Here is a 23,895-nt window from a genome sequence, read left to right on the forward strand (position 1 = left end):
ATTTGTTCGCAGCCCAGGAAAATCGACTCGCAGAGCTAGCAGAGAGCTGCAAATTCCACAATCAACTGTATGGAGAGTCCTACGAAAAAGGTTAGTTATGAAACTACCTGAACGTCAACTACCCGAGGCGATGGATCGGCTGCCAGGCAGCCCGTGACAGAGCACTTCATCACTGGCCTCCAAGGAGCCCTGATCTTACCCCCTGCGATTTTTTTCTTATGGGGGTATGTTAAGGATATGGTGTTTCGGCCACCTCTCCCAGCCACCATTGATGATTTGAAATGAGAAATAACACCAGCTATCCAAACTGTTACGCCTGATATGCTACAGAGAGTGTGGAACGAGTTGGAGTATTGGGTTGATATTGCTCGAGTGTCTGGAGGGGGCCATATTGAACATCTCTGAACTTGTTTTTGAGTGAAAAAAAAACCTTTTTAAATACATCTTTGTAATGATGTATAACAGAAGGTTATATTACGTTTCTTTCATTAAATACACATTTTTAAAGTTGTGGTATTCATTTTGAATCACCCTGTAGATTTCCATGATTTCCCTATATCACTTCGGGCAAATGCCGGGATGGTTCCTTTGAAAGGACATGGCCGACTTCCTTCCCCATCCTTCGCTAACCTGATGGGATCTATGACCTCGCTGTTTGGTCCCCGCCCCCAAATCGACCAACCAACCGTCTCTTGACAGTTCTTATGATTATATCATGAATTAAACTCAGGATGGGGAAATAGCAGTTCGTTGCATTAATTTTTGACACCCGTTTATTTTAGCCCTTGCAAGTTGACAAATTTCACATTGTACGCTATCCCCAGACAATCATCTTAATTTATTTGTATGGTGTTAATGTTCTGAAGTTTTTATGTAACTGTTACATGTTATAATTTGCTGAGTTATGCACAGTTGTAAGCCACATTATTTTAATTTTCTAGGAATGTGATTGACGTTTCTGCCTTGGGTCCACATGCTCTTGAACAGCACGAGTTCTTGGAACGTGTCAAACTATATGCCCAACGATTGCAGCAAGTGCAGCTTGGTTCAGCAGGCAGTGGACGGCGAGTGGTGGGTGCTGGCAGTATCCAACAGATAGCACAACCTATCTTAGCAGATGTGCCTGCTCCTGAAAGGTGGCTTGCTGCTCACCCACTTGACGCCAGGGACTTAGCGCTTGTGAGTGTTGTATTATATTCAGTCATTAGAATAACATTTTCTCATTAAATACAGTGAATTACAGTCTAAATATAGTTTTTTGAGAAATGTAAATGCTCTTCAGAATTTTTAAATTTTCAACAATATGGGATTGTGGGTCTGCCTTGATGCGAAACACTTTTGTTATTTATTTATCCCCCCAAACTAGTTTCTGCGACCAATATCACCATCTGCAGTGTATTCTTTGATTGTGAAACATGCAGAAATGTCATACTTATAAAGTGTTGTTAAAGGTTATTACACGAGTACTGTTTTCATAAAATTATTTAAAAACAATCTTAATCACAGCTGATGTTAACTTCTGACCAGTTTCGGCCTTTTAATTACGGGCCATCATTAGAGTTTGCACCATCTGGATGACGGCGATGGTCCCTGACCCACTGTAACTTAGACCTCTGCAGGGGGTCATGCGCCATCGTCGTCATCCAGATGGTGCAACTTTTGATGTTGGCCCATAATTAAAAGGCCGAAACCGGTCCGAAGTTAACATTGGCTGTGATTAAGACTGTTTTCAAATAATTTTATGAAAATAAAGATCACTGTTCTCCGGCAATGTTACATAGAATATGTTTACTGTTTTCTTTTAAATATTATTTCTGTGCATAATTTCATAATACCTTATTTACTATACATCACAGCATGATTTCCACAATTGTTGCTGCTCCTTCCAGCATATTTTCTGTGTTATTTTGTTGCCGCCACCTACCCCGTACATCATGTCATCTGCTAGCGTATGAGTGCCTGTCATTGTGGTGTGGATACAGTTTTCTTGTGTATTAGGTTGTCACATAATTTGTTATGAACTCACCTTCATTGGGTGGATTGCAGCTACTTTTCGACACACAGAAACATAACTTTCTCACCTTATTAGTGATACAAAATATTACGCCATTTTGCTGTTTGTGTGTGTTGTGAGATATGTATTACATAATTGGGGGAAGTTTATGAAAATTGTAGCGGGTTTCTGATGACTTCTGTTCATTATTTTGTGTGTGTGTGTGTGTGTGTGTGTGTGTGTGTGTGTGTGTTTTAGTCTTAGTCTTACAGCAGTAAAGTGTGTGTTGCTGCAAAGTGTTATGTTTTCGTTTATTATGGTTTTTTTTCTTCCACTATAGCCCTTTTGTATGTAATAATTTTTTTCTATTGTTAGTTTTCGGGATAAACTGTTGCTGTGTTAAAGGAGATGTAGATCACTTTTGATATTTGTGGGGCTGCGATTTTTGTTCATTCTGTGAAAATGTAATGTGTATGTTCACTCGTTAGGGCTGTCATATGTTCTGTATACCTTGTTCGGAAATTTCTGCTTGTTTGTCAGAGATATTGGGCCTGACAGGACTTACATATGAGTTCGTATATTCCAACATTGCTGAATCTGTCAGGTTCTTTTTGTGGTGTTAGCCTTTGTTGAACGTGTTGTTTGTTTTGAATGTTATTGGGATCTGTTGTGTTTTCAATATGTTACCAGTTCTATGTGCTATTTTATTGTTGTATTTTAGTGTGCACCATCTGTTTCTGTTTCCTGAGGTGATGTGTTGTGCTGTGTTGTCTTTGTGTTCTGCCTCAGGGTTTTCAGATCCTTTGATCTCCAAGACACATTATGTCATCCACATACTAGTACCAGTAAATTATTTTGTACCCTTCCTGTTTTTCAATGATTTGGGATGGGGGGGGGGGGGGGGCAGAATGCGCAAAAAAGGTTTCTTTCCTAAAAGCTAACAAAATTTTCAGTCTTGTTATGTGCCTGTCACGACTTGACACCTGTACTATTTGGGGAGTTATCTCTACTCCTACCTTATTTGCATTGTGTCAGAACTTAGCATTACCACAATGATGATTTAAAAAAGAAGTTAACAAATCTGAAGCATTCTGTTGCTTCAGATTGTGAGGCTATGTTTTCAGGGTTGCCATAAGTTCTAGAAATCATGCAAATATCAGAGAATTTTAAACATATCAGGGAAATTTAACAAAAAAGACTGGAAAAATCTTGTTTTTGTCTCAGTAGATGAAATAGTTTGTTCACTGAGATGTCATGCATTGTCACTGTCTGGGCACAGCTGAGTACATGCGCTGCTTCCTATACCCTCATTCTTAGTGCTTCTCCCCTTCCTACCACTCCCCTCAATTCACAGTCAGTGCTGCCACCACTTCTTGCCATTAGCCTAGCAGCTGCCGGTGTGTGTGTGTGTGTGTGTGTGTGTGTGAGTGTGTGTGTGTGTGTGTGTGTGAGATTTATACAGTGAGTTGCTACCTATGCTCATTAGTATTAATTCTCAGAGTATTTGCACAAGTTATCTGTTGCATGGGTTGATCACTGTGGTCTCATTTCATCAACATGGTGTCTGTGACCCACAAATAGCTGGCCACAAGTGGACTTCCACAATGGGCCAAAAGAGCGGGCCATTTCTGCAAGTATCTCTAACGGATTGGGCCTGCCGCTTGCGCGCGCCTGCTCGTGCATGCGTGTGCGCGCACATGGTATCAGAATCGTATGCTATGTTGCCACAATCAGGTATAAGAGTTGTGACTTGGAAGGAACACAGAAATAATTTTACACAGACCATGATTCTGTTTTGTTATATAAAAATCCGTTATTTTCAGTTTCAGACCTTGATTATATTTTGTCGTATAAAAACTCATTTGCCATCATTGAACCTCCAATTGCATGTTTAAAAATGATTTGCTTCCATTTACAAGTGTCATACTGTGCAACTTTTACAAGAGCTATTTACATATTTTTAAAGTAACTGTATCTACCAATATTCTTCATCTGAAAACGATTATAATGTTCTTATGACTCGGAACTGCTGTCATTCATGTTGATTCTGACTTGCTTGATATGAGGGACATTTTCAGATAGTTCATCTTCTCCTAGTACTTTTCTTCAATTTTCCTGGCATGTTTAATACACTTTTTCCATAGTTCTGGTGTTATTGCACTTATATGGAATATGTGTACCCCACTGTCTGCATGTAGTGTCACTCATATGAAAGTGATAGAAAGTTTTCCAAATGATGGCAAATCGTGTAACTGAGGTGTAACTTGGGTACCAACTCAGTTTTCACCTTGTGGGATGTGGAGAACAGACTAAAAACCACATCCAGGCTGGCCGGCATGCTGACCTTCGATATTAATCCACTCAGTGGATTTGATCCAGTGCTGGTGCACTTGCCTGTGCTGAAAGTAGCACGTGAACGTGCATGTCTATCTGGGTGGGTTGAAAACTCACAGGGACAAGAAGCAAAAAGTCAGTAGATAAAGCAAATTTGACTACTCCAGTGGATCCAGCCCCCATCCTCCCAGAGGTCAAGCCTAGGAATACCAATGAAGAGTAACAAATTCAGATGGAACGCAACTCTGCAGCAAAGTTATTCGTACTTTCATTTCTCCTTTACCTCTTTTAACATATTCTAGTCTGACAGTTCCTTCAATGAAACCGTAACGGCTACCATTGCCACCTGGCCCAACTCCATCAGTTAAAGGTTATTTACTTGATAGTTTCTTTGTAGCTATGGTTATTTACTTTGTAGATGGCATGGCATGGTACTCAGAAACCCAACCCATTAGTCTTAAAAACTACAAACCCTACTGTAATGGTGAGAGGGCCTCAGAAGTCCGCATGCTCATATTCTCTGATACCTTGGTAGCCGCAGCTGTTCAAGTCTCTTATCAGTTACGGTAACAATATGTAATATCATATCTACCTGCCCCCAGACAGATATATACTATATCAAGAGCGTATGAAGCTAGGGGAACAGCTGCTCCCACCTTCCTCCTACTGAGGGAGGGGGCCAGGGCCCACAATCCTCTGTAGCACACTGAAAAAACATCTGGCAGGGATTAAGCAGTAGAACAGCTACTTTCAGAACTTGAAGTATGCATTCTTAACACTAAGAGGTCTGTCTAAAAAGTATCCGACCTTTGATTTTCCCACACAAAATAGAGACGATAGCGCGGCGCCACTGTACACCGTAAAGGAAGAGACCTTTATGTGTATACATGAATTTTGTCCCCTCCTTCCAGCGCATCAGCTGCTGCCTGTCGGTTGCTGAGTGAGGTGCTACGCAACATGTTCATGAGATTACCGATTCTCTCAAGATCACTGAACGTGTTGAGAAAAGCTGCTGCATCATATTTTGTCAAAAGCTTGGTGGTACTCAAAGCAAAACAATTCGTAAGATTCAGCATGTGTTTGGAGAAGATACGATAGGTGTAACACAAATTAAGGTGTGGTTCAACCGATTCAAAAATGGCCACACGTCAGCGAAGAGTGACCAGTGTTCTGGCAGGCCCCAAACTGATCGGAGTGCAGCTGTTGTTGAGAGGTTGCAAAATTTGGCAATGGCAGATCATCATTTGACAATGTGGAAGAATGCTCATGAGTGCGTAAAGAGTCTGCACATGCAATTTTGCGTGATGATTCGAACATGCACCAAGTGGCTGCAAAATTTGTGCCTGAGTTGTTGTCGCCGTAACAGAAAGACCTCCATTTTGACATTTCACAGGACCTTCTGGACACCATCAACACTGAGCCTGCGTTTCTGAACACTGTGATAACTGGAGCTGAATCATGGGTGTACGGGTACGATCCAGAAACAAGAAGACAGTCGTCGCAATGGAAGCATCCCACGTCTCCAAGGCAGAAGAAAGTGCGGCAGGTGCGAAGCAAAATCAAGATGACGCTGACTGCCTTCTTTGATGTCCGTGGAATTGTGCATCACGAATACACACCGGAAGTACAAACAGTGCAAAAGGAATACTATCAAGATATTCTCTGGCGACTCCATGATGCAGTTCGGCGCAAAAGACCAGACAAGTGGATGGCGAAAAACTGGCAACTGCAACCTGACAATGCCCCTGCACGTTCATCCCACTTGATCCAAAATTTCTTGGTCAAGCATGGAATTACAGCCGTTTGCCAACCTCCCTACTCTCCAGACATGGCACCTTGCGACTTCTGGTTGTTTCCAAAATTGAAGACACCACTGAAAGGATCCCGTTTCGAGATTAGAGAAGAGATAATGTGGAACACGCCGACGGAGCTGAACACCATTCCAAAAGAAGACTTCCAAAGGTGTTTCCAGTGGTAGAAGGATCGGTGGGCTAAGTGTGTGCAAGCACAAGGGGCCTAGTTTGGAGGGGATTACTGTCCCAACCCCGATCAGGTATTGGAAATATTTTTTATGGCCAAAGGTTGGATACTTTTTAGACAGGCCTCATAGAGCTGCGACACATTTCAGTATGGGCCATGGAACATACTCAGCCGTGTACCCTACAGTCTACAGCCCAAGCATTTTGCCCTTGATCCGGTGGTTCATTCATGGCAACCTCTACAACAGTGACCACTTGCCTGTTAGTCTCTCTTTCTCAAACTGCTGACCAATGGAACATTTGTCACTGTCATAACTAAAGCAAAAAAAAAAAAAAAAAATTGAAACCAGTAAAGAGAATGACATCAAAGGAGTGGTACAAGGCACTACTGACGTGATTGTACACATTGTGGAAGCAACAATACCCTATTCTCGGGCCCTTCCAGCTGGTAACCTGTGGCATAGTGATCTGAAGAAATAGCTGCAGCTATTGGAGGGTTTCAAACGACTCAACAACAATGTAGACACCATCATCCTGCTGGCATTTAATAGCTTTCAAGAGACTTCAAGCAAAGGCATGGTTTTTTATAAAAAGGAGCAAGCACATGTGTTGGGAACAGTATGTATCAGTTTCAACATCTGTACTGATTCTTTAGTCATTGCTGAATGTTTCACGGCCCACTTTGCCAAAGTGTCCGCGTGCAATAACTGCGATTCTAATTTCCTGACTTGGAAATGCCTGGCGGAGTAAAAATACTTACCCTTCTGTGCACAAGACATTGTGTCATACACTGTTCCATTTAGTGAATGAGAATTTCACAGCACTTAAGCAGACTGGCGCAACACAGCCACTGGATCTGATAGTCGGTTGGATTTGGAGGGGATGTTGGAATTCCTTCCCAGCCCCCAAGTGGCAGAAAAGTGTTGTTATTTCTATCCTTGCCCAGGAAAAGATCCGCAGATTTTGACTAATTTTTGAATAATCTCTCTAACTAATGGGCTATGTCCATTTTTAAGAATGGTCAACAAACGACTATTGGTGTCTGGAAGCCAGAAGACATTTATCACAATTTCAAAGTGGTTTTTGAGTGTTACAGTCCATCACAGACCAACTGATTCATCTGGAATCTGCAGTGTGCAATGCTTTTGCACGATCACTGTGGACAAGATCCATTGATTATTGGGTATTAGTGTGTGCACTGCCCTCACCATAATGCATCAACACTTGAACTATCGAAAAATCTGTGTGCAGTGGGTTCCCCACCAGTTGACTGCCGAACAGCACAATACTTGAATGGTGCTGTCTTTGAATCATCTGCAACGTAATCATGAGGAGGAATACGGCTTTGTCGCATATTGTCACATGTGACGAAACATGGTGTCACCATTTTGAACCAGAAAGAAAGCATCAGAGAAAGCAGTGGAAACATGCAACTTCACCACCTCCAAAGAAATTGAAGGTTGTGCACACCAGTTCTGGTAAGGTCACGACGTCATTCTTTTTTGGGCATAAGGGCCCATTGCTTGTTGAGTTCCTGGAGGGGAACGACCATCAATGTCCAGCATTATCAAGCCACTTTACATAAGCTTAGACGAGCCATCAATTCGATACGCTGAGACATGTTGTCCAGTGGCATTATCCTCCTGCATGATAATGCCCGCCCACACATGGTCAATGCGGTAAAGATGACATTGCAGCAGTTTCGGTGGGAAATGCTGGAACATCCACCTTACAGTCCCGACCTTTTACCATGTGACTTCCATGTGTTTGGACCTCTAAAACAAGCTATTTATGGACATCGATTTGCAACGGACGATGAAATGTGTAACTGGGTCCAGGCCTGGATCCGACAGCAGCCTACGTAGCTTCTTCAAGGACGGAATCGACCAGCTAGTTTCACAGTGGGATAAATGTGCTAAAAGTTTTGGTGACTATTTTTGAGTATGAGTACTGTATATAACTAACTTTTTGAGTTAATAAAATCATTACCATCACTTTATGCTAGTGACCTGGTGTCATTTGAATGCCCCTTATACTACCATAGTGGCCATCTGTCGGATTTATTTAGTATTTAACTCAAATAGACCTGCTTCGCCTGGTCTATATTTTCAAATGTTTTCTGAGATCATCCAATCACTTAAGAACATAGTAAAAATGAACATTAAAAATATATAAAAATATTATTTCACTCTCAAAATTACTATCAAACGCCAAAAAATATGTTTAAGTACTCTTAAATCCACTTAAGTATTCAACAGTACCAAAATTTGAAATAAAGTACTCTGTCCCTCATTTATTCATTTCTTTACAGACCACTGATAACATTCCAAATCATTAATAAATATCTGAGAACACTAAAGAAAACTCTGAAACTTTCTAGAACATTCCTGGTATTTGTCTGCTGAATTTCTTGGCATCACAAAACTGGCTCATAAGATCCCTGCTTTCTGAGTGAATTTCACACAGTCTAACCTGTCCCTGCCTCCTTCCCCCTGTAGGCCCGGGGATTACCATATTTACTCGAATCTAAGCCACACTTTTTTTCCGGTTTTTGTAATCCAAAAAGCTGCCTGCGGCTTAGAATCGAGTGCAAAGCAAGTGGGAGTTCTGAAAAATGTTGGTGGGTCCCACCGCAACTAACTTCTGCCGTCGAATATATGTAGCGCCACACAGGCCTGTTTTGTAGGCACAAAGATAAATACTGGCACCAAAATCTCTGCGTAAGTAAACAAATTAAAAAAAAAAAGTGGAAGACGAGCCTTTTTCCTCCGCCCAGAGTTTCGACAACTGCATTTTGGTACATTATCCAACGAAGTAAATACAAATTCTGTATTGTTGATCTTCGAATGTAGCAGCATTTCAATGTACTACGAAAATCCGACTGGCAAGACTGTTCTGGATGTTTGTCAATATGGCCAACTCTACGTTCTGAGTTTTTTCCTACCTGTGAGAAGAGATGGTTGCTAATTGGAACTTTTATGAATTGTGAATCATATGTAGTATTCTCTTCGCCATAAGATTAATACGAATATAAACATTTTGCCATGTATTGTTTCGTGTTTGCTACTATCTCATTTAAATCCTGTCTGCCTAATAAACTACGGAACTAGAGTGAGACAACAGCAAACGCGGAAGAATATACATATCATGTCATGTTTATATTCGTATTATTCTTATGCCTGATAGTGATACAGTCAGAAATGAAGCACGGCAACTGACTAGATTTTTAAATCTAAGATGACTCTAATTTCTGTGCAGAATGTAATGAACTAAAGAGGCACCTGCAAAGATTTTCAAACGGAGAAAAATTTTCGCTAAAATTTCGTTCAGAACATAATCTATCATACGCAGTCTATTATGTGGTTCTTGTTGATCATTATCAAAGAAAGCAGTAGTGTAAGTAACAACAAATGTTTCGCTAATGAGACGATTCCTCTCTATTTTTTATTTGTAAGCGGCAGTAGCGCGCACAAAAGCAAGCCACGCCGCAAGCGGCGACAGGCGGTAAACACGCACTATCAGAATGCGACAAACAATGCATAAAGGTACAGTAATGCATTTTCAGCTTAGAGTGATGTAAACACCTATAACAAAGAGAACGGCACTTATCAGATCAAAGAAAAATAAGCAATCAATTCAAACCAGACGAAGCACGTGAAAAAGGAAGGATATCCGTATAAATACGGACGGAGCGCGTGACGCGTAGCAATGGCTACCTGGTAAACCGTAACTGCTAAGCTTACGACTCGAACCAAGCTACTGCAGCTGTATCGTCATTCATTCGACCTAAATTGTGTCTCATATTACAATTAGACGAACTTTGTTTCGATTTGGAGGTGCGACCTAAAACTTTTCTCTCCCCTTGAATTTCGAGTCTCAAATTTCAGGTGCGGCTTAGATTCGGGAAAATTTTTTTTTCCTTGATTTCGAGTCTCATTTTTCAGGTGCGGCTTAGATTCGAGTGCGGCTTAGATTCGAGTAAATATGGTAGAATAGGCTTGAGGTATTTCTGTCTGTTGTAAGAGGCGACTAAAAGGAGTCTCTCACATTTCAGCCATTATGTGATGGTCCCCTGTAGGGTTTGACCTCCATTTTTAAAAAATTTCCCTAAGAGCGAGCCTATTGGGGAAGGGCACCTTACATGGTGCATCACGTCCATCGCTCATTGAGATCCTTAGCCCACTTTCTTGTCGTGGCATTGCAGTCCCACTCACCCTCCATCTCTTGGGTGAGGACACCTTCCTGGATTCGTTTTACTCCACCCACAATGCAGTGTTGTTTTCTGTGCCAATGATGACCATGAAATTCTTTACATCTCATATCCAGCATGGTAGCCAGTCCATTGTGGTGGGGCCACCAAGTACCCTGTTGGTTGTAGCCCTCTGGCTGCACAGGGATCGCTCTGCTGATGCCTGTGCCCTTAACTCCCCATGTATGTCAAGGAGTAGATGCCCATCACCCTGGGGCATCAGGACTCCCGGCAATGGCCATCCTGCCAAGTGGCTTTTGCTGCGGCTAGGTGGTGCCGGTGGGGAGGACCCCTGTTCAGAGTGGATGGCATCAGGGCAGGTGAAGCCCAGTGAAGCGTACCATGTCATCAGTTGTTGGTGATAAAGTGCCAGCAGTCTCTAATCATTCCAAGTCTCAGTACAATGCAAGGAAGTATGATCCTAAATCATTCCCTTCCCTAGCCATACCTTGGGAGGAACACCAGGCTAAGGATGACAGTGAACCTTATTCACTTCGGTACCTCGTACGTACGAGAGCTGATGGGGACTCCTTTGTCTCGATGAAGCCTTAGTTTTTTGTAGAACATTTAGAGGACAAGTTTGGGGAGTTGGAAGGCTTGTCCAAAATGCGCTCAGGATCAGTCTTGATAAAAACAGCATCCTCTGCCCAGTCACAGGCATTACTTCCTTGTGACAAACTGGGGGATGTTTCCATTACCGTCACATCTTATAAGAGCTTAAATATGGTCTAGGATATTATATTCCACAGGGATTTTCTTTTGAAGTCTGACAATGAGCTGTGCGCCGAATTATAGCGATGAGGAATTAATTTCATCCAGCGCGTCCATCAGGGTTTGAGGGTTAATCAGGTTGCCACCGTTGCCTTCATCTTGGCTTTTGAGGGTGACACACTACCTGAGAAGGTCAAGGTGGTGGTCTACCGCTGTGATGTCAAGCCCTTTATCCCTCCTCAATGCGGTGCTTTAAGTGCTGGAAGTTAGGTCATATGTCTTTCCGCTGTACTTCCAGTATCACATGTCGAGATTGTGGACATCCATCCCATCCCGATACTCCATGTGCCCCGTCTCCCATCTGTGTCAAGTATGAAGAGCATCGTTCCCCTTGCTCACCAGACTACAGGATTTTACAGCGAGAAAGGAAAATCATGGAATACAAGGCCCTGGACCGACTGACCTACGCTGAGGCCGAGAGGAAAGTTAAGTGTCCACATCCTGTGGATATGACCTGCTCTGATGCCGCCGCTACGAGAACAGTTGTAGCCCAATGAGTTTCGCGAGCTCCAGTCGGCTCTTAGAGCCGGAAGACTACACCTGCCCCCTTGATGATGGGGGGCACTTCCCTCCCTGTTGCTACCGCACCACCTACCTCGGAGCACTGTCCCCCCCAACCATCGGGGACACCAGTCCCCACTTCTCAGCTGGAGAAGCGTAAGTCTTCTTTGGCTCCTCTCACTAGGAAGGGGTCCTTTGGGTCACTCCCTTCCCAGGTTTCTGCTAGTGGGAATGATGACACCCGCCAGTGGCTGCAGTGCCCAAAAGCAACTGGTCATAGGGCTTCACGAGCAACCTCAGTCCCGGAGACTGAATCAGCCTCGCAGCCAGAGAAACCCAAGGATCAGGGAGAGAAATCCAGAAAGATCATCCCCAAGACCAAGGGAATTACGGTGGCACCCACATCACCGCTGCCTACAAGCTCTTCATCTGAGGATGAGGTGAAGATTTTGGCATCCGCTGAGGACCTAGATCTCACCAGACCCTCAGACACAATGGATATGGCACTGTTTAGGAAATAAGTCAGTGGCAGCAGGTGACCCTGAGGCGTAGACTATCTCATTGAGTGTTTCGTGCCTCACAATCACATTATCCTCCAGTGGAATTGCAGCAGTTTTTTCCACCACCAGCTGAGCTACAGCAACTGTTAAGCTTTACACTTGCTTTCTGCATTGCCCTCCAGGAAGCATGGTTCCCGGCAGTGTGGACCCCTGCCCTTTGTGGCTACAGAGGATATTACAAGAACTGTAGTGAATATAGTGGAGTGTCAGGTGGAGTTTGCGTTTATGTACTGAACTCGGTATGTAGTGAACCTGTGCCCCTTCAAACTTGTCTTGAAGCTGTGGTGGTCAGGATACGGGCGATGCAGGAAATAACTGTCTGCAACGTACTCGTATATCTCCTTCCAGATGTTGCGGTACCCCTGAATGAATAGGCTGCACTGATTGATCAACTCCCTAAACCTTTCCTAGTTCTGGGAGATTTTAACGCCCCCTTGTGGGGTAGCACCGCGCTTACTGGCCGCAGCAGAGATGTCGAAAATTTACTGTCCCAAGTTGACCTCTGCCTCTTAAATACTGGGGCCGCCACACATTTCAGTGTGGCTCATGGTAGTTACTTGGCCGTTGCTTTATCAATTTGCAGCCCAGGACTCCTCCCACCTATTCATTGGAGAGCACATGACGACCTGTGTGGTAGTGATCGCTTCCTGATCTTCCTGTCACTCCCGTGACATCATACCCACAGACGCCTACTCAGATGGGCTTTAAACAAGGCAGACTGGGTAGCCTTCACCTCTGCTGTCACCATTGAATCTCCCCCACGTGGTGCCATTGGTGTTGTGATTGGGCAGGTCACAATAATTTCTGTGGCGGAAAATGCAAACCTTCGTTCTCCAGGGTGCCCCCGGCAAAAGACAGTCCCTTGGTGGTTGCTGGAAGTTGCTGAGGCAATTAAAGAGCATCAGTGAGCTCTACAGCGACATAAGTGACATTCTTCCCTAGAGCAACTAATAGCCTTTAAGCGGGCTCTGTGTCTGTGTTTGCCTGCTTATAAAAAAACGGAAACAGGAGTGTTGGGAGAGGTACATGTGGGCAATTGGATGCCATACATCACCTTCCCAAGTCTGGACAAAGATCAGACGTCTTTTTGGGTACCAGACCCCAGCAGGTGTTCCTGACGTTAACATCAATGGCGTGCTCTGTACCGACACAAACACAATTGCCGAGAACTTTGCTGAGCACTATGCTGGAGCCTCTGTGTCAGAGAACCTACCCCCCAGCCTTTTGCACCCTCAGACGGCAGAGGGAAAGGAAAGTCCTCTCGTTCACAACACGCCACAGTGAACCCTATAACACCCCATTTACAGAGTGGGAGCTCCTCAGTGCCCTTGCACATTGCCCCAACACAGCTCCTGGGCCGGATCAGATCCACAGTCAGATGATTAAACATCTTTCATCTGACTACAAGCGATATCTCTTCATCATCTTCAACCATATCTGGTGCAATGGCGTCTTTCCATTGCAATGGTGGGAGAGCACCATCATTCCGGTGCTAAAACCCTGTAAAAATCTGCTTGATGTGGATAGGTATCGGTCCATCAGCCTCACCAACGTTCTCTGTAAGCTGCTGGAACGTATGGTGTCGGTGGTTGGGTTTGACCCTGGAGTCACATGGCCTACTGGTGCCATGTCAGAGCAGCTTCTGGCAGGGTCACTCTACCAGTGATAATCTTGTGCCCCACGAGTCTGCCATCTGAACAGCCATTTCCAGATGCCAATATCTGGTTGCTGTCTTTTTTGACTTACATAAAGCAGACATCATATCCTCGCCACATTGTACGAGTGGGGTCTCCGGGGTCCACTCCCGATTTTTACCCCAAACTTCCTGTCACTCCGTACTTTCTGTGTCCAAGTTGGTGCCTCCCATAGTTACCCCCGTATTCAGGAGAATGGTGTTCCACAGGGTTCCATATTGAGTGTATCTATTTTTAGTGGCCATCAATGGCCTAGCAGCAGCTGTAGGGCCGTCGGTCTCCCATTCTCTGTATGCAGATGACTTCTGCATTTCGTATTGCTCCTCCAGTACTGGTGTTGATGAGCGGCGCCTACAGGGAGCCATTCACAAGACGCAGTCATGGGCTCTAGCCCACGGCTTCCAGTTTTCACCCGCGAAGTCGTGTGTCATGCACTTCTGTCGGTGTCACACCGTTCATCCAGAACCTGAACTTTATCTTAATGACGAACCACTTTCTGGAGTCGTATCGATTCTTAGGACTGGCTTTCGACACTGATTTATTTGTCTACCTCACCTTTGTCAGCATAAGCAGGAGTGCTGGCAACACCTCAATGCTATCCGCTGCCGGAGCAACACCAACTGGGGTGCAGGTTGTTCTATGCTGCTGCAGCTCTACAGAGCCCTTGTTCAATCCCGCCTTGACTGTGGGAGTCTGGTTTATGGTCCAGCGGCGCCCTTAGTATTGCGTTTTCTTGACCCAGTGCACCACTGTGGCGTTTGCCTAGCAACGGGAGCTTTTAGAACGAGTCCAGTGACTAGTGTCCGGATGGAGGCTGGAGTCCCTCCATTGCAGATCCGACATGCACAACTGCTCACCAGTTATGTTGCCACATTCGTAGTTCTCCTGAGCTTCCAAATTACCATCTTGTTTTCCCACTCGCGGCAATTCGTCTCACAATTGCGGTTCAAATGTGATCCCTTCTCTCCGAACTGGAGTCCTTCCCTTCACCACTTCTACTTGAGGTCCATTCACATACACTTCTATGGTGTACGCCACGGCTGAAGCTTCGTCCGGACCCTTTGCACCACCCTAAGGACTCCATTAACCCTGCCGCTCTCTGCTGTCACATCCTCTCGATTCTTGATGTATTCTAGCTCTGAAGTTGTTTACACCGACGGCTCGATGGCTGCCGGTAATGTTGGCTTTGCGTACATCCACAGAGGCCATATTGAACAGCATTCCTTGCCTGCTGGCTGCGGTGTATTCACTGCAGAGCTTGTGACCATATCTCGTGCACTTCAGTTCAGCCATTCCTGTTCTGGTGACTCATTTCTTCTCTGTTCTGACTCCCTGAGGATCTTACAAACTATTGATCAGTGCTATCCTCACCATCCTTTGGTAGCGAACGTCCAGGAGTCCATCTCTGCCGTGGAACGGTCCAGTCATTGAGTGGTGTTTGTGTGGACCCCAGGACATGTCGGAATCCCGGGCAGTGAACTTGCTGACAGGCTGGCCAAACAGGCTAAGCGGAAACTGCTCCTGGAGATGGTCATCTCTGAAACTGACCTGCTTTCTGTCTTACGCTACAAAGTTTTTCGGCTTTGGGAGACGGAGTGGCATAACAGTATGCACAACAAACTGTGTGTCATTAAGGAGACTGCGAATGTGTGGAAGTCTTCCCTGCAGTCTTCCCTGCAGGCTTCTTGCAGGGAATCGGTTGTCCTTTGTCGACTCCGCATTGGCCATACGTGGCTCACACATGGTTACTTCCTCAATCGCGAGAACCCACCTCAGTGTTACTTTGGCTCCCAAATATCACTCGTCCACCTCTTGCTGGACTGCCCACTTTTAGCCACTCTGCGGCAGACTTTTAACTTTCCCTGCACCCTGCCTTTGGTGTTGGGCAACAATGCCTCAACAGCAGCTTTAGTTTTACATTTTATTCGTGAGGGTGGGTTCTATCATTTGATCTGAGTTTTAGTACATGTCCTTTGTCTCTCTGTGTCTTCCACCCTAGAGCTTTTAGTGTGGAGGTTTTAATGTGTTGCAGAGTGGCTGACTTCTCCTTTTTTATTCTCATGGTCAGCCAGCCATGGTAATCTTTCTTGTTTTTAATCTCCTCTCCCTGTTTCTTGCGTGTCTCTGTGGTTTTCTTGCCCTGTTTTGTCCATTGTAGTGTTTGTTGTCCTTCTGTCGCTCTTCTGGTTCTTCCTTTCTCCATACATCTACTTTGTTTTCTTTTTCCCCTTGGGTAATTGTTGTACTGGGAACAAGGGACCGATGACCTCACAGTTTGGTCCCCCCCCCCCCCTCCCCCCCCCCCCCCCCCCGCGCCCTATTAAACAAACCAACCAACCAACCTACCTACCCTACCTCTTGCCAGTGATCACCCCAGAACACCCACATCCGGCATTCCCACCCCACCACACCTCACCCACCACACCTCACCCCACCTTACTCACTATGGGCCGGGAGGGAGCTGGCAGTTGACGAAGCACAATAGAGGGAAGCAGGTGTGTGTGTGTGTGTGTGTGTGTGTGTGTGTGTGTGTGGGTGCGTGTGTGTGGTGTGTGTGTGTGGTGTGTGGGTGCGCGCGCACACTTGAAAAGGAATTTCATTCAGAAAGCTAGCAAAGTAAAGCTCTGTGCATCTGTCAACAACACAGCACTTTTTGCTCCTCATCTGTTTCATTTCATCACTGTTCTGTTTCCTCCTCCCCTTTTACAATTGGCGAGATCTCCTCCTCTTTTATGGTAGGGCAGCAACGTGTATGTCAACAATACAACACACACACACACACACACACACACACACACACACACACACATATTTCCAAATGTTCAGTGAAATAATATAAAAGAAGAGAGACTCTTGTTCCTCTGAAATATGTGAATAAAAGGCACCTGCCGAGACAGATCATCTGAGGGCCAGGAAAGTTCTTGAAGATCCTTATTGATAAGTATTCCAATTCACATGTAGAAAGCCCCAGAATTGGAGTTATGGCCATAGAACACTTGGCATTGCATACTTCCTTGTCTCAGTGCATATAATGAGATTTATCTAGAATGAGATTTTCACTCTGCAGCGGAGTGTGCGCTGATATGAAACTCCTGGAAGATTAAAACTGTGTGCCGGACCATGACTTGAACTGGGGAACTTTGCCTTTTGCAGACAAGTGCTCTACCAACTGAACTACCCAAGCACGACTTACTCCCCATCCTCACAGCCTTACTTCTGCCAGTACCTCGTCTCCTACCTTCCAAACTTAACAGAAGCTCTCCTGCGAACCTTGCAGAACTAGCACTTCTGAAAGAAAGGATATTGCGGAGACATGGCTTAGCCATAGCCTAGGGGATGTTTCCAGAATGAGATTTTCACTCTGCAGCGGAGTGTGCGCTGATATGTTTGCAGAGAGTTTCTGTTAAGTTTGGAAGGTAGGAGACGAGATACTGGCAGAAGTAAGGCTGTGAGGACGGGGCGTGAGTCGTGCTTGGGTAGCTCAGTTGGTAGAGCACTTGCCCGCGAAAGGCAAAGTTCCCGAGTTCGAGTCTCGGTCTGGCATACAGTTTTAATGTGCCAGGAAGTTTCAATGAGATTTATGTTTCCACTAGGCAGCACCTGTAGATATGCCACAAATTTCCTCTGTCTTTCTGCTCAGACTTTTCTGACGTGAGGTATGGTGATTTCTGATGATTAACATTCACTCTGCATTACTTCACTACAATTCCTAGCATAGACTTTGACATCTCAATCAAATCACTTATCTGTCCCTCATTGCCTCTCTATATACAGTGGCCCAAAAACATGCATACCCTCTTTAATTGCTCATATTTTTGAATTTAACTGACAAAATCATCTCATTTTCAGTGGAAGTGTAGGTTAAAGTTAACTGAAATCATTGTAGATGTTTGAAGTTGTCACCATTAACATCCATAAACAGCTAATACCATTGATCTGCTGTATGAACTATTGACTCCAATGTGTCTAGTTGGAAATCTTCATAGTAATTTTTGATGCATTCTCAATTTTTGTGGTTTTTGTTGATAAAAAATGTCATTAGTGCTCCCTGTAGGTAAAAGTCTGGAGGTGTTAAGTCTGCAGAGCATGGTGGATGCTAGACAGCACCACTTCGGCCTACACGTCGTGCTGGTAAATTTTCGTTGAGATATTCCATGACACAATTGTGGTAGTGAGACGGAGCACAATGTTTCTGAAAGTAAAACCTTTCATCCCCATACATCTCACAGATGACAAGAAAATGGATGTCTCAAGCTTCTGTAGGTACAGTTCACTGGTAACTGCGTCATTGAAGAAGAACAGACCAATCAGTAGCTCTGTTTGATACTCATTTTGCAATTGGCATTGAACATTGTTAATGTTCCCTCCCAGGGGACATTGCCTTATTGTAGGCACTTTCAATGTCGGCCAAGAGAGATTACATGCCTCATTGATGATGAGGGCTACGCTACTGGTAGCATGCTACTAGCAGGGCCATCCAAGCTGGACAGACATCTGTGGAAGGGCTTAACAAACACAACTTAGGGAAGGGAGGGCTGTATTTTTCAGAGTTTTCTACCAACAGTGGTTGGGTATGAATGTAGCAACCCCAGGTTTCTCTAGCTGGAGACTGGCCAGTTCTGCCAGACCTCTTCTACTGTAAACTCTATGCAAACTTGGGGGACCATCGTTAGGTGCAGCAGTGGAATGTTGTGTGTTTTGGAGAACAGTGACCTTGGTTTCACCACCTAAACCACAGGGAAGGTACACACCTCCAGGCACACGGGACTCTGTCTGGGTCAACATTTGTTTTCCTAGTGGTCCTTGGGGTCCCTATGGAGTGACTTCAGTTCACATCTACTCCTGATGAGATGGGTGTACCATCAGGTAGTTCCTACAGCTACCCAACAGAGCAATGAGTGATCTTGGTTGGTCAGTCCACCTGAGTAGTAGCCTCAGAATTACAATGAAAGAGCATTAGTGAGCCATATGCCTTCATTATAATCAAGACACCAGAGGGAACCTTCTGTAAGGTATCCCCTTTCTAAATTCATAAGGTGTTGAATGGTATATCTGGGTCCTTAAAAAGCATTGAACAAGTTTATAGTGGAACACTGCTGGTTGAAACTGCTACATCAAATGTCTAAGCTTCTGCTGTGCAATGCCTTAAGTGAATAACCTGTTGCAGCTGAGTTTCACAGCACCCTTAACTTCTGTAAAGAGTTGGTTACGTGCTCCGATATAATGGAGATGGCCCCTGGGGAGTTCATGAATAATGAAAAACATGGGTGTCACAGAACTAGATGAGGAGATACATTGGGGGGGGGGGGGGGCTGCAACATTTATTCCAACCTTCAACACTTCAGAATTGCCTGAACATATTCTTCAGCCTATATCTGTCTCTAAAGGTTGACAGTTTGTTCCCAACCTGATGCGATCCTTCAAATGCCAAAGATTTCATCATACCATTGTGGTATCTGATGGAAGGGCCACATGTAGAAATTGTGAAGGCTCAGCTCGCAAATCAGGTGACTGGTGTGCACTTTCTCTGAAACACATAAACTGTTTGAGTGGTCACCTAGTACAGAGCAGAAAGGAAAGGAAAATTCAGTAACTGAAAGTTCTGAGATGCATACCATATGGTGAAGGTAAAAAAGATTTCAAAGCTATGCCTCCCCTTGTGTTTGTTAATTCAATTGTACTGGCCCATAAGAAGCCAGTTGCCCAATGTGATACATCCACATGAACACAGACCACAGATTCAAGTATGAGTACAATGGACGTGTCAATATACATGCGGGGAAAAGCTACACTTTATCCTGAAACTGTTCAGAAGTCGTCGACTACAGACTTGGAACCTCAGCGACATACCACTGCACACTCTCATAGGCCCACTAAAGATATCCTCTCTACCTGCGCAATAAACTCCTCCCATAAGAAAGGAAAAACTTCACACAAACATTCATTCTAAATCAAAGTAAGTGGTAGCAAAACCGATGATTTGGTGAGCACTCTCCCTTTCTGATGGTGATTTTATGGTTGAGAATACTGATACCTGCTTGGAGAAACTGGAGAGCTGGGCACATGTAATGTGGTAAATCACTACTCTCGAGAGAGGAGGACAAGGATCACCCTCGTTAATCAGTGGGCCCCAACAGGGACTTCCCTATTGAAGTGAATGTGAATGAATACCAGTCACATCATTTGAAAGAATTGCGACTTCAGACCCAGGAGAGACTGTTCTGCTTACAAGAAATTCATTTTAAAGTCATCAACATATGTAAGTTATGGGGCTACCACTCGGGAAAGACAGTCTTATTGGAGACAGGGCTAAATGTGGGCGACTGTTTTCATCGATGACAGACTCCACTCCTTTCCCACCCGTTACCTCAGCCAGACAAGCAGTTGCATTGGAAGTCCTCACACCAGTTAGGATCACAATTCTTTATGTCTTCCACCTTATGAGCTGTGGATGCAAACACACTGATGGAGCTCTTCTGGTCATTTCCCCCCACCTATTCCTCTACATGGATGAGTTCAGTGTACACGGGGCATGGCTACCACTTCCTCCAGGGGTCGAACTGTCAAGCACTTCATCCTTTTAGTGTGTATGTGCCTTTGGCACATTTTTGAAAACAAGTGTCACACTTTTGTGCAGCTACAGAGTCATCTTCAGCCATTAACCTTGATTCTCCCCCCCCCCCCCCCCCCCCCAATCTGTTGCTGATTCAGTTCAATGGAAAGTGGCCACAGATTTTTATTCCAGTGTGGATATGCCTGCTGGTGCAAACAGTGATATACAGGAAACTATGGAGATGGATGCTTCAAAGGGCATTGCTTGCTATCCAGGCAGCAGGCCATCTTCAAATAACAGGAATGTACTCAGGAGGTGGTGGACCATCTCACCCATCTGCCCAACAATCTACTGCTGTTTCCTTTCCCCAGTCTGTCAACCACCTTAGATGACAGCCTGTCCCTTGGTGGAATGAAGAATATTGCTTGGTAGTCAGGGCCAGGTGTACAGCTTTGTGGTGAGTTAAACACCATCCAACTACAGAAAACCTTCATGTATTCAGGCTGCAAGAGCACAGGCAAAGCAAGTGATAAAAGAACAGAGGAGGAACTCCGGAAGAAATTCATGACTTCTGTTAATCAGTCTACTTCCACTGCAGAAGTTTGGGGCATAGTAAGGTGAATTTCAGGAAAATTGTTAACACTGTAATGAATACAAATGTGAGTACTAATAATACAAACGCAAGAAAAAGACATGGACAGATTGTGTGTAAATCTCTGCACTCTGTTTTACATTGCTAATAATAAAAGTGCAAGAAAAGTGTGTGGAAATATTCTGTGTAATTCTCGGCATTCTGTTCCACACTGCTACTGGAGAAATTGAATCTTAGTCATCCAGTATGCGCAGAAGTAGTGTTCTTCAGGAAAAGGCAGCTTTTCCCATGATGATAATTGCTTGAATTTTAGTTTACAGACGGACTATATCTCCCCAGCATTTCCTGTTGAGTAGGCAAAGTAATTTCATTGGGCTTGTGTTTATATGGTGGTGTTGTTTTCAGTTTGTTAGATGAGTACTTATTTGCAGTTGTGCCATCCCCTCACATGCTGTCATCTCATTATCTGAAAGAAGAATCATGTGTCAGTGGGAGACTGAATGGTTGGAGGTGGCAGACTGCAAACTATGTGAAATGTGTTCCAGTAAATAAAGGCTGAAAAGTGCTTAATCTGTAAGTGATGATTTCAGTGACCTATGTAATATTGCCGGGAAAGGGACTGGATTGGTAAATATGGTATCTCACTGCTGTCTGTCATTGACAGCATATTGTAAAACTAGCAGCACTCTTGGTGGGGACGTTTCGTTTCCCAGAAGAACACTATAGCTGCTGTACTAGATGACAATCAATTTCCCACAAGCATTACGAAAAAGATTTACACAGATTCTGTCCACATGTGTTTTGATGTTGGTATTATTAATAATTCGTATCTGTATCCATGTAGTCTTAATGCACTGGAAAATAAACAACCCCAGGCATGCCTGCATGCTGTGCCACCAGTAATTCAAAAGGTGTGCTGTGGAAGGATCAGTCTAACTTTGTGAAACACCCTGTATTTGATTTTTTTGTGACATAGTGCGAAAAAAGAATGGGGAATTCTCTACTCACTCTTTGTTTTGCAGACTTATGAAAGCAGGAAGTGCATGACCACAGTCTAGTGGCCTAACTTCTCTCACACTTCTAACCTCCACTCCCTCCTTTACAACCTGTTACAACCACACAACAATATGGTTCTGGTGCCATTAGATGTGGTACAAACATTTAAATATTTGTTCTTAATCCAAGTTATTTAACAATATACACTAGTTTTATAATGTTAAAACACTATTTTTAATAATGTGCAGCTTTTCCATCCTCTACAACATGGAAATTATTAGTCCTAGACAATAAATGAATAGGGCCTTTTTTTTAGGAAATTTAATGATTTTAATTTTGTTCAGGGAAACATTTTCCCTAGAAGCCGCGATGTTAGAGATATTAAAGAAAAAATTCCTTCATTGATTGGACTGTAACAGATCTGTGAACAAACAACTTCAAATTATTGAATATTTCGCAATGCCTCAGCAGAAAGACACAGGTAGCAGACAGGTCCTGCCTTCCCCAGTTTCATGGGCGGTTGTCACATCATGGTTAGCCGATGGCATCATGGTTTGTAGACGAGCCCGTATATATTACGTCAAGATGTTAGATGTTGTTAACCATGAGGACATTTGAATATCGACTGGGGTGTTTCAGACCAGCCCAGATCAGTTGAGAGTCAGTGCAAAGGCTGGTGAATCACCACTCCAGATTCGGTAGCACCTCCTCCGTGCTTGACAGGCCCTGAAAATGTCAGTGTTGTGTCAGTGACTGGCATTTGGTGTGATGGTCCGCTCCAACTTTGTGCAACTGTTCAGAAATAGTCCCTATGTTACCAAGCCATTTGGAATATATGCTACCAGCTGTATCACAGAGCTGTATACACCAGACCTCCAAATACACAACTAGGGATGGAACAAATCACCTTCTTTGCATCTTCAGAGCCCAAAGCGATTTTAAGGCTGACAAAGTACAAGAAAACTTGTACTCCAGATTACATTTTCCCAACTATGTTTTCTTCAATTTTAAGTATACATCACAGTTTTATCATTGTTAAACAGTTGTTCAGCTGTTTTTCTTTATAGCATTTTCCAAATGTGCCTTCTGCAACAGTTTACAAATTATGGTACGAAGTTATACGGCATTATGGCTGCTCTGGAATGGGTTAAGAGGCATCACAGTACAAGGTTTCATATCTGTTCTGACTCACTCAGTACACTACAAGCAGTCCACCAAATGTATCCTGTAGACCAGGTAACCCAGCTCTCCATGGTACCTTACTGCAGCATCAACACTGGGGCCAGGAAACTGAACCGATTGGGATGCTGAGAAATGACGAAGTCGACACGGCTAACAGAGCAGCCAAAGCAGCGAATGGGATGGTGTTATACCTCGATTTGCCATCCCCTGACATGCCGTCATCTCATTATCTGAAAGAATAATCATGTGTCAGTGGGAGACTGAATGGTTGGAGATGGCAGAATGCAAACTGTGTCAGTCAAATCCACTACACAGGCATGGCAACTTCATGCCAGGCACACTGATGGAAGAAGGTGTTGCTCACCAGACTGCATATAGGACATAGCCCTTTTATAACACAGGGTTTCCTCCTGTGGCAGGGGACCCACCACACTGTAATTTGTGTTTTACCAGCTATAGTTTGGCATGTCTTGACAATGTGTCTTTTATAT

The 23,895-nt window shown here is 44.2% G+C and overlaps 1 protein-coding gene across 1 annotated transcript in view; it reads left to right on the forward strand.

Moving 5' to 3' along the window:
- The window catches only part of LOC124805067 (ragulator complex protein LAMTOR1), a 74,365-nt gene that overhangs the window by 9,776 nt on the left and 40,694 nt on the right, over positions 1-23,895 (forward strand). Inside the window, exon 4 of the mRNA XM_047265491.1 lies at positions 942-1,179. Coding sequence (XP_047121447.1) covers positions 942-1,179 — 238 coding nt within the window. The remainder of the gene's footprint in view (positions 1-941; positions 1,180-23,895) is intronic.

This window comes from Schistocerca piceifrons, chromosome 7, assembly GCF_021461385.2.
Source record: "Schistocerca piceifrons isolate TAMUIC-IGC-003096 chromosome 7, iqSchPice1.1, whole genome shotgun sequence".
NCBI lineage: Eukaryota > Metazoa > Arthropoda > Insecta > Orthoptera > Acrididae > Schistocerca > Schistocerca piceifrons.